This window comes from Rhea americana, unplaced genomic scaffold, assembly GCF_003343005.1.
Source record: "Rhea americana isolate MKP2758 unplaced genomic scaffold, rheAme1 scaffold_260, whole genome shotgun sequence".
Lineage (NCBI taxonomy): Eukaryota > Metazoa > Chordata > Aves > Rheiformes > Rheidae > Rhea > Rhea americana.
This window is the reverse complement of record NW_028186380.1, coordinates 538,018-550,153: the sequence shown is the minus strand read 5'-3', so window position 1 is coordinate 550,153 and position 12,136 is coordinate 538,018. Positions and strand designations below refer to the sequence as shown.

The following is a 12,136-nucleotide window of genomic DNA, read 5'->3' as shown; positions in this document are numbered from 1 at the left end:
TGCCTGTGACTGAGTTATCTTTTAGTGTCCCTCACAATTTGGAACAGCAGATTTGTTAAAAAACAAATGCAAATCATGGACTGAACAAAACAGCTCTCTGTATTTTGCATGTGTTTTGCTTGTTGTAATGGGAATTTCCCTCTGTTTGCTATTTGCAAAGCAACAAAAACAAACAGCAAGAATAAGTAGGACTAAGTCTTGCTAACAGACTGAAGGAGACATATGGCCAAAAGAACTTAGGAATTACTTTATTAAAACCTGAGCAAAACAAAAACAAAGATATATATTGCCAAAAATATTTATTTTCACCACTTGTCTCCTGAATTCTGCCAATCACTTTGAGAAAAACTAATAAAAACCAAAAAGACCCACAACCACCACAGTTACGACTTAAAGCCAACACATATTATTAGCAGTATGCTACCGTAGCTGGTGGCTCGACAGCGCCGTGCGTGCAGTATTTGCTTATTGCATTTATCATGTGTTGGTTTATCGCCCCCGTAGTGCCACGTTCCCCCAGCAGGCGTCACGGCGCCGCAGGCTGAGTTTTTTCTGCTCRCTCTCCCCCAAGAGCCGCTCGGCTTCTGAAGACACGCTGCTCACTGCACRCACGTAGCTATTTCGATATTTTTAAGCAAAAGAATTTTTGAGGCCCCTTCTAAGAAAAGCATTTGAGACCCTCCACGCACACAYTTTGCTCATGCAACCACCTGCATCTGGCTGAGAGAAAACATGCTGGAGCTGAACTMCGTGCGGAAAAAAGATAACCATATTTAGGCAGAACGAACTGGTTTTGCCAGTGTTCACAGTAGATGGCACACAATATCATAAATCGTTCTGCAGAAAATGTACTGGCATAAAGCTAGATTTAATAGTAAATTATCACCGAAGCCCTTCCCGCAGAGATTTTAGGGTAATCTGAAAAAAAAAAGAAGTGACAAAATTGCACTTCCGCAACCATCACATGTCTGATCACGCTTTTTAGTACTCTTAAAGTGTTATGATTTATTAAGCACTAATTATTTCTCTTAAAGGCACGGTCATGGACCAAACCTTCATGGCACCGTACGTTACGCAAAACTAAAAGAAACAATGGTCATGTATAGCCCAAGATACACAGGCACGCACACAGATTTATAAGATAAGCCTTTGGCTTCAAAGGGGAGATCATAAGCTGCCCATGCTCAGAGATACTCTGTTGAACCRAAGCCTTATGGACAGATTTTTCAAAGATAACCAGGTGCCTACAAGTACAAGATCGAGGGAGTAGATTGCAGAAGTGTTGTGGGAGGTAGGAAAATCTTTCCCTTTAAGCATTTAAAACCAACATAAAGATTTTTCAGAATAGTCCCTCAGATGCTGCCCAAATTGGAGGGTACCAGTGTCTACYGGCACCTCCGCTCCCACAAGCCCATTGCTGGAAACCTGCTCCTGCTGCAGACGCAACTGCCCACCTCAGCCCTCYCTGCTGGCGCTGACCCCCTCCTACCTCCTCCGAATGCTCCTGTGTCACCCACCTCCCCAAAACAGGCAAACRGTCCCTTCTGTCCCATGCTCACATCCAGTTTGTGTGGCCCTTCGCCCCCTGTGCGACTGTCATTGCAGGTGTGCACCTGCCGAGCAGCCTGATGTGCCCTGCGCTACAGCTGCATAGCCAGCGCATGCTTGCTGGGCTAAAAAGAGTCCTCCCAGAAGATAWGTATTTCTGCTACGGTCAACTGCTCTATGTGTTGCAGAGATCCTCATTAACTAGCCTGGCACGAAACTGGCCATAGCAAAAGGGTTAGAACCACAAGTGTTGTGAAAATTTGGGAGCAAAGTCAGGTGGTGAATAACATTTTTCAGAAGACCTGACCACAGCTTTACCRATCTTATCAATCAAATTACAGATACAAATCTCTAAATTGCTAGATTACAATTTGTAGGCTGAAGCAAGCCAAGTGGTTAGAACAGAGTTTGGATTATCTCCATGGTTGGGGTTTGACATGAAATGCCCTTTAGTTTGCCATTTGAAGGAGACTTCTTTGCTGTTCTGTAGTTCCCTGAAAAGTCCATGATTAGCTGATCTCCTACTTGCAGTTTTAAAAACCATTCTAATCAGCAGGATTTTTTTTTTTTTTTTTTTTTTTTTTTTTTTATTCCTGTCTTTAGGAGGGTTGATGTCAACTGCAGATTCAGGTATTTCCTAGCTAGAATCTAGACATGACAAACTCGGTTTTCCCATCTCTACTCCAACACAGTCCCTAATATTCGCAGAACAAAGTCCCGTAAAATGTGAGTTTGAGTGAGATTAAAGGACACTTTAATCTCTTCCACACTTCCACAGTCTTATTTTGAAAGAATTCAAATTTGGACTTCTCTGGATTAAAGTGTCCTTTAATCTCACTCAGACTGTGGAAGAATGCGTAATTTGGAAAGACAGCATAATTTGGTGTGTCAGCATTACTTATTATTGAGAAGATTCAGAAACAGTGTGGGGAAGGCTCAGTTTAAACAGGAGCGGACAGCATCTGTGTTCATCAGACCATTTCCCCGGAGACCCAGACGAAAACGTGGCCTTGCACACCGCAGCGAGCGCGCGCAGATGGGCACCGCAGCCTGCTGCTCCGGCACGCAGCAGCGAGAGCGCAAGGGGGTAGTAGGAGCGTATGCTGCTCAAATAGCTCCTCTTCGGGGAAAAAGATAAGCAGGTACAAGCAGGAGAAGCAGGTACAGGCGTCCTGCACGCTGCTGGGTAGCATCCTTACACGTGCAAAATCCCAGGGATCTGGTGTGGGCGGCCACCCACACACAGCCACCGTTTGGTGTGTCTGAGGAGCCAAAGTCACCCCATGTCCTACAGCAAGGACAACCTGGCTTAAGCTGTGCGAAAGGGACCAGCTCAAATATGTGCTGGGGGCACCAGGCACCGCAATACCCTCCTGTCTGTAACCCCCAAATTCCCCTGGACRCTGGTGGAAAAGGTGACTGACCCCATCTTCTACATAACACGTGAGTGCTTTAAGTGAAAAGCTGTTCAATAAAATGAGAGAAACTTCACTCCCTTTTTTTTACTTTTTATATTAAGTGGGGTTTTCTTTGCCTGCTTAGGCCATGAAATGGAGGGCTCAARCATAGGAAAGGAATAGAAACCTTGGCTGGAGGAAGATGTTGTACCGCAACCAAAATTAAGGCATTTCAACGAGACACGTTCTTCATCGCGTCCTTCCTGGTAGTCGGGCGGACGCCTGCTCCACCCGGGGCCCCGCGTGCCTCCCTGTGCACTCTGAATTTGCCTTTATTTACCATGTCCTACCAAGTCAGGCAATGCAGCGCTTGGCCCTGGGGGAGCCCTAAATCCCCTCTGTGGACCGAGAGCTGTATTTTTAAACGTTTTAAAGCAGAYAGTCCCATTGGAGGATTCGGGCCTTTACTTGCCCTAGGATTTGAAAAGTGCCTAGCTGCTATAGATTCCAGTGTTTTAAATAGCCCAATGAGCTTAAAAAGAAAAAAAGAAAAAAAAAAGAGAGAGAGAGAGATTTAAAGTGCTGCAGTGCACAATATAAACGGGATTTTTTAAATTTCTACATTCTTTAGAAAATACATGCCTTAAACTTCAGAACTTTGGGAAAAAAAAATCAAGCCTCCTCCTGCACTTCCTAATTTTTTATTCAGGCTAGAAAGACTTTTGCCATCGTTAGAACTATTACTGGGCCAAAACTAGATTTATGTTTTCCCAAAGCTCCCTACTGACAGCTGAGTAGCCTAGCGAAGCTTTAACCTATGTTAGTGACAAAATAAATTGCTTTTCCAGCACACATATAGCTTTGTAAAAAGAATAATCCCACCGGGAAAAGGATTCTTCAGCTTTGACTTCACACACCCAGAAGGGCCTCCGCTGCAACGGCYGCCTCCGGTAGCTGTGCAACCTTGCTCTCAAAAGCACAGGGCATCGCATGAAGGCAGGTTCATCTGCTACGGCCAAGGGAAATAGATTACAGTAGACTTGATGCCCCGGTGCTGTTGAACTGCTAATTTTATAGGCACTGGTGCATTGCACTTGGTGCTGGATCAGTGACGTGCTTATGAACTCCACTTTTCAGGCTACAGCTATTTGAGTCACATTTGGCTGGGATGTATGGCATATGCTTTCAATATAGATTTGATTTTTTTCCACTCTCTTACCAATTGCTTCATTTRATTCAATTGCAGTTGGAAAACTAAAGTGTCAAAATAAATCCAGCAACTCTCTATTTCTGGCTCTAAATTAGAGCTCAGCTCTGCAGTCCTGCCACACAGGACAACCCTGACTTCAGCTCAGGATCTGGCTTTAAATAACCAGTCTTTGCCTAAGCAGGTAGACAGAAAGCTCTGAGTTATCCAGGCAGAAAAACCTGCTGAGCATAATCCCATGGAGTGGTGCCTACCGGCTTGGCACTGAGCTGACCGTGGGGATAGGATGCATTGGATGCTGTAAGTCTCCTCCTAACTTTGCTGGTGAAGCTCCCAAGCCTTCCCAAAAATTACCTTTGGCAGTGGGATAACGCTGCTGCTGAGCAAAGCTTTGGCCCAAGATACTACAGACTTTCACATCCAACACTCCAGAATGATCTATAATGAAAACAAATTCAGGGCTAAAGACTTGGTCAAGCATAGGATGACTCATTTCCAGGCAAAATTGTCCTATGACAGTTTRCATAAATAACCCAGTAATACTTTTATGYTATTTTTCTCCCTCTCTCTCCCTTGCAGGTCACTGTCATTGTGAAGAGTCACMATAAGCATCTCCCCTACATTTAAGTCCTGAGCTTGCTAAAACTCACTTGTGGGAAGTTATGCCTGTGCGTAGGTATTCCCATCAGTTTGGAAGGAAACAGGCAAGCATGCTTGTTTACGCCTCACTCTTAGCTCCAATACACAAAGATTCCTTTTGAACGATTTTACGTTTTKTTTTTTTTTWWWWWWWWAAAAAAAARAARAARRAAWWMMWKGRMMAGWTTWWYMARWKKYMRSCAAAWTTYSYYYYCSRMYWMSSSMCYTTTTTTAACTATAGATGAATGACATTTTCTGAAGAATTAGGCTACAGAACAAGCGACTGTCCAGAATTCCTCATCCTTACCACCTGTCCTGGTATTCTGGCTGCGGTCAAGACTGCTGAAGAATCAGTGCAGTTATATGTGAGTTTAATTTCAAGCTCCCACTTCTGGAAATCAAGGCCAAAGAAAACAGAAAACATGATTTTGCTGGTATGCCATAGCATGTGAGCAGACTGTGGGCCCTGGCTCTCCWGCAGGCTCTGAGCTGTGTGAACCACTGTAGCCATTATAATTGCAATAAAAAGCAATTTTCTGCAGCACTTTTCATTAAAAAAAAATCCCAAATGGATTCTGGGGGGAGGTGGCACAGCAAACTTCTCAGGATTTCTCAGCCGAAAGGATCAAGCCATGAAGGTACAACTATAGGCGTAGTAAGGCATAGCTGTTCCGGAGAGCACTATATAACCTCCAGGATTTGGGCAGTGCATTAAACACAGGCTATCCTAAGCCGCGATATTTGCTAGACTAACTCTGGTTTCTCCTTGAATACTCAAGCTCTGCCTCTGCCCTTGTTTACCCTCAGCAGCGGTAGCCCCCTCCTTTCGAAAGGAAAGGAACAGTTTCGGATACCAGAGGATTTGGAACGGAGGATCTGGATATTTTAATGTTGTTCAGCCTTCACTCATCATGAATATCACTTTACAGCTTGGCACATAAACAGTCCATTTCTGAGGCATGAGAAAATGAATATATTGTAATTGTATTCTAGGCCTTCTGGCCCAAATCTGCTCCTGGTGAGACTCCAGGGGTTTCAGTGGAGTTGCATCAGGATTAAACTTAGCTGTCTAGCTGTACTTTATAGACACCACTTCTGATTAAAAGAGAGTTTACATGAAGATAAAGATTTCTTTCTTACATGTTGGCATTCAAAACTTTTTCATGTAACCAAGTTCATTACTTAGAAACAATAAAAATTGTTTGTAGATAGAAAAAAGGGAGAATAAAAGCAGCACTGAAAACATGACTAATTATTGCGTAAATAGGAATGTGAGGAAGCATGGTATTGCTGAAACGAGGTATTAAAGCAAGAGCATACACCAAAATACAGAATTTTTTTCTCATAGTCCTCATCTTCCATAGTAAATGGCATGTGTGCAATTTAGCCACTAAAACCTGGTGCTACAAACTGCAGAATAAACATCTGCAACCTTAGTAAGAATTTTAAGCAAGAGAGAGCGCACAGATTTTCTTTTTTTTTTTCCTTTTTCTATAATTTTCTCTTAACTCCCTGGTGTTTCTGTTTTACTATAAAGTCGTTCCACRCAGAAAAACGTCGGTTCTTTCTTCRAGYGGAGCAGTTTTCAGAACAGCAGCCYGCCTGCTGCAATCTCTGCAAGGCATTCAGGACGCGCCGGCCCCCGGCTCTGGGGAGAGGGGGCACCGGGGCTGGGAGACGATGAGAGTGGTGAAAATGGGGCTGGGGATGCTCTAGCATAAAGAGGAAGCAGTAAGACAAGCGTCCTTTCGTGGGGCCGGGGGAGGAGGCGTCTCGGTGCGGGGCGACGGCGGAGCCCTCGCTCTCGCGGGGAAGATGCGCCCGCCGTGAGCGGGGCCCGCGGGTTGTGGCAGGGAGTCGCGGTCGAGCGACCCCTCCAAGCAATTTCGTGAGCAACTTTTCCAAGCGAGGTTCGCTGTCCTGCTTAGTAGGAAGTTTAGACATAACGAGTTTCACATTTCAAAGGTCGGTCACTTATGTATTTCACCCAGGCGCTAAATGTGAGAAATTTGTACCCTGTGAAAAACGTGCATTTCAGGCGCTGGCAGGATACAGCTGTCTCAGCCCTTGTTTACTTGGTTTCTCCTCTTCTTCATGCTCAGCATGGGGGATTTCAGAGTTATTAAACTTCCTCCCAGTTGCCCAGAGTCACAGATCCTTTATTCCTTATTACCCTGGGCAGTCCCGTACGCAGTCTTATGGCAACTGCCCTCCCGGCGTTCGCCACCTCCTTCCAGGCTGCTGCAGGAGCCTTCCTCCTGTCTCCCGCTGCATCTTCCAAAGGCAATTCCCAGTTTAGGAGACACTCATTTTCCCCAGGACTGGGCATTAGCCAGTCTGCATTTCCAGCGATCAAATAGCCTCAGACTATGGAGATGTCTCCTTCCTCCGTGCCTGAAACGCCATCATGGACAGGTGCCTGCGCRGGATGCGTCTGCCTTGCCCCTTCGTGTGACAAAGAGCCCACGCCGTGCTGGGCCCAGGTAACTGGGCTCACGGGCTTTGCAAGGCAGGTGAAGGTGGTGGGCATTAGGTGCTTAATATCTGGGATGAAACCCGCAGAGCCCCCATCTAAGCATGCAGGTGTCTCAAGGGGYTTCGAGCTCAAGTTTCCTTGCTCACCACAGAGGCACCACAGGCGCTGTGGAGGGAAGTCGTAAATTCAGAGGAGGGATTCCAGGTATATACTCTGCGTGCACCTTCAGCATGACGAGGGAGATATTCCCCCCTCTGCATTTCCAGTAACGCAGGCAGAAGATGGTCCAAAACAGCAAGTGTATTTCCAAATAGAACTACTATGTGCTTTCCTGTTTCTTCAGAGCACTACAATGTGGACAATAAAACAAGCAAGTGTTCCTTTTTYAATGTTTGTAAAAACAAAGTGCACCATTTTCCATATTGGAAACAAGGAAATAAGGGAAGCAAAACAGGTTTTCTGCAGGTCCAAATGCTTCCAGCTACAAAAAATGAACCCCTTCTGTAGTAGTGGTGCATTTGATAATGGATACCTTGCCCTGAGCTATCCACAAGTGTAACTAAAGTTATAGTTACTGTTAGTTGCTTGTTTGCCATTAATGAAGGAGCTATTTATTTATTATTTAGGGAATTGTGTGCAAGCAAATAATTAGAAGCAATGGACTTGGTTTAATCCATTGTTCGGCTCCCTAGGATGTATAATACGCACCTTGTCTTGACATTCTCACTCCAGCCAGACCTGTGCTGGGTACCTGAGTCCCTCCTGGGCACCTGCCTCCCACTGCAGTCAGCAGAGTTTGGACACTTAAGCATGAAAATCAGAGGCAAAGCTTTGAGGGTTTCTCTGCAGGACTAATTTTTCTCTTAGCATAAATTCTATAGGAATGTTTAGAACAGAAAATCAAATCAGTTCAGAAGCATATATTAATAGAAAAAGGCTGGAGAAATAACGAGCGAACACGCACATCCGGGGAGACTTGCATGAGCTGATACTTTTCAGTCCCTTGATGGGATCTACCCTCTTCTGTTACTGCGCCAACTTTGAAGGCCTCTCAGTGACCACYAAATTCAAGAGCACTTGATTTAATGCAGACACTGAACTGCCCTCCTGATCTATCACCAGGCTGGCTGACCCTCATATATCATGCTGACTATTACCTTCTTCAAGTGCAGCTGAGCAATGCCTTTGGCATCACAGCCACCAGTGTCTTCCAGCAGGTTGCCAGGCAGTCCGTAAATGTTACTTATGTGCAAAAGGAAGCCACATGCCAGGGCTGGATGGTCCCTSTGTGGGGAGCAGAAATCAAAGGACCTTTGAGAAAGTAGCTGGACTCTGTGGGTTGGTGGGCCTGGCAGGAGGTCTGTGGGCATCCAGGGTGCACAAGCTCCCAGAGGTGGGAAAGCGGCGAACCTGCTGACCCAAGGAAATGTATCACWGTGTGGGCGGGCACGGGAATAATTCCCCATGTCCAGTCCTGGTCCGGTGGGTAGATGCATCTCTTGAACCGAATGTGAGGAAAAGCATGGGAGAAGAAAAAAGGGTCATGGCTCAGGGTCAATAGCCTGAGCTACTATCTGAGGGAAAACATAAATAAAAAACAGGAAAAACAGCAGTATCTCTTTCACCCCTCTGGTTCCAGCCCCGTCTCCAGCCAGCCGCGCTCCCTAAGGACCTGCCGTGGCCAGCTGTGAGGTGCCACCCCAGCGGCACTGCTGAAGGCTGTTCAGCAGCTGGCAGCTCCTCGCCACGGGACCCCACGCGGGAGGAGAAGYGAGGAGCGAGCCCAGGGCGGTGTGGGAGGAGGAAGAGGAGAGGGGGTTGGTGTGGGGAGACGTGAGCTGCCTGCTGCCACCAAGGCTCCCTGCTCCTGCCATGCTGGAGCAGCTGAGACACTGTATTGGCGATGTGGCTGAACTGGGAGGAGGAAAATCCTCCCCCCTCAAGTTATTCCCAAAATGCAGCYGTGAATCTGAGCTATGCCTAGGTACATTTTTACAAACAGCAGAAATTACTGTTCCTTGTSGAAGAGGAACATTGATCTTTTTCCTACTATGGAAAATACATTACTATTTTTTTCCATAGAGAGAGGGGAGCATGGAAATACAGGTCATTCAAGGCAGGGTTTCCTAGGATTAAGCCTAAAGATCAGCTTTGCATCTTTTCTGATGCTAGCAAGATGGTTCCAGAATGTATCTTTTTTGGACATGACTATCTATAATGTTGTGTGAGAAGTCCTTCATTTGAAATGCCTCGTGAATGCATGTGAGGATTCACTCTGCCTTAGGTCTCTTACTTCCTTGAGTAGATATTTTCCTGACATCATATTTAAGAGGTTATTGCTAGGTTCCTATGTTAGTTTTCTAACTGTCATTGGACCTTTTGATCCAAGATTGAAGAACTGATTTCACTACAGATTTCTGCTTGACTTCTTAATGAAAGATAAAAGAAGCTCTTCATGGAAAAAATAAGCGCAGCTGCTTCCTTCATTCAGAACATAAGCCAAGAAAGTATATTTTTCAGAGGCAAAATTGAAATACAACATGAATTTTATTTTTAAAAATGCACAGAATTATGCCCTTCACTGCAGTGAGTGATAGACAGGAAACTTCTGGCAAAGGGGAAAGTGGTATGTGTTACGTTGATCTGACACTGTGAGGCATCGCTTCACTCGCCTGATGGTGTGCAAGATCCCTGCATGCCATTAATACTAAGCCAGTATTAAGAGTTTAGAGAGAGATGGAGTTCAGGTTTCCTAGACTATCTTCTTCTTACACAGTTGTGGGCACAACCCTCTTTAAATGGATATGATTTAACTAGAAGCCAAACTTTTATTTTCAGTTCCACTTATTATTTCTGAATATGCAAAATCTGACTACAACAGCATATCTCCCAAAATAACAGCAATTTTATACCTTGTTCTTCCTAATCCATAGGCTAAAGGGAGAGTCCATAAGTAGTCTTCCACTTCTTTTTCGCTTCAAATATCCACGGATTGCAACACATTTTGTTTTGCAGGAGCTTTGTTTATAGATGTCCTATAATTAAGAGTTGGTTGTCTCGATGGATAAAAAAATAACTCTCAGATTATAATCTAGTCTAGTGTGGCTGAGGGGGCCACGGACAAACATGCCACAGACTGGACACTTTTAATCGCTCACGCTCTGAAAAACTAGTTCTTGAAAGTATTGACCTTTTTGCAACTCTTAAAATGTCTGCCAGCCAAAGAGAGGTGTCCGTTACCAGCATGTGATCTGCTAGGGCTGCTCTGCGTGCTTCGCAGGAGGTCGCTTGCCAAGGTCAGCACTGCACAGACGGAAATGCAGAAAGTTCTCCAACTTGGCTCATCTTAAACCATCATTTAAAGTGATCTGTGTTGCATTAGGTGCTGGCTATAAGCAGCACCCCCTGAGACAGTAATTTTGTTTGAGAGGGATGATCACTGTGTAGCAGTGCATGAGATCGTGAGTAAACCCAGAGCCCTTCCAGGCTTTGCATCAGGGTTTATGGACGAGTGGCTTGGAAAGCGATCACCCATAGCCGAGAAAGTCTGTGAGTTAAGGCACTTGCCTGCTCCTAAAGCATTGGAAATCACAGTATTGTGCTAATATCCCGCCTGCACCCCTGCAGAATCCAGGATTTTCAAAGCACTTGTTCATGACTATTTGGGACCTGTGCACACAGAGAAAGCCTATTCTGGAAAAAGCTTATCCTGGTGACTTGCAAGAAGGAAAACACCCCAAGAACACATAGCAAGGACATAAGGTGATTTGCAGGGAAGTGTTGGCCTTTTCCCATGCACAGCTGAGCCCAGCTCAGGCAGGTGGGTAGGTGYCTCCTTGCTTTCCCTAGGAGCTCCTAGGGAGAGCAGCCCAAACCACCGGTGTGCTGGGCAGGCTGGGCCATCCCCCAGCGAGACTCCTGCATCCACATTTCAGAGCTGCTGCCAAAGAGCAGTCAGGTGGTAACTTTTGGTGACATGACTAAGCTGCTTTGGGCTGTAGTGAAAGATTTATCAGAGATGAAATATCACTTCCAGGCCTTTTGGCCACCCTATGCTAACAACATACACACAAATGGCAAATATGCCCTTATCCCACACTAGTGAAGTGTACACCCCTTCCCACTCAGAGTATTTATCATAGGAGACGTTCCTGGATGCCCTGAAGGAACTCATCTCTCCTTCTCATCTCTTTCTCTTTAGGAGGGGCTAGCAAAGTTTTGGATTACAGGGGGAGAAGTACAAAGGGCTGGAAATTTTTCATGGTAGAAAGAGTTAGATATAGTGCCTGGAAATAAATGTTTGTTAACTCTGAGACTCACGAAGACTTGACCTGGCTATTTCTAGACCCATGTGACTGCAAACATTAACAAATGAGTCATGAATTTTCATCCTGGCTGGTGGGACCAAAGGCATTAGGTGCAAATACCTCTATATTGCTTTCTGAATATTGTGAAATATGCCTTGTGGGTTGTGAAAGAGATGTTTGTGGTTTGTTCTTACTAACTCTACTAAATTTGTCTCTGAGCAGCAGTGAGAGTGACTGAGAGCAAAATTCCTCTGTAGGGTATCAGAGCGAGATCATGCAGTTGTTTTTCACSAGAGTCACCATGCAGTTTTAGGGCCAAATCTTGAAGTACCTGTTCAGCCTTCATGCCCACTGAGAGAAACAAAGGCTTTGCCAGGAGGAAAAAGAAATGGCAAAACATCATTTTTGCCCCTTCGGAAATCAAAGGAAACTGCCCATAGCAGCAGAGGAATAGAGGGARAATTTGGCCCTGCAAAATTTTGCTCCTCTACGAGCAACCTCGGAGCAAATCCCCACTGGTGATGCGGGAAGGAGCTCGCAGGCCCCGGCCCCGCAAGATGTG

General features: G+C 45.3%; 1 protein-coding gene across 1 annotated transcript in view; it reads right to left on the bottom strand.

The window, feature by feature from the left end:
- Positions 1-7,153: 7,153 nt before the first annotated feature.
- The window catches only part of MYF5 (myogenic factor 5), a 6,892-nt gene continuing 1,909 nt past the window's right edge, over positions 7,154-12,136 (bottom strand). The window contains exons 4-5 of the mRNA XM_085307637.1: positions 8,425-8,551; positions 7,154-7,432 (exon numbers count right to left, since the gene is read on the bottom strand). Of these exons, the coding sequence (XP_085163763.1) occupies positions 7,154-7,432; positions 8,425-8,551 (406 nt within the window). The remainder of the gene's footprint in view (positions 7,433-8,424; positions 8,552-12,136) is intronic.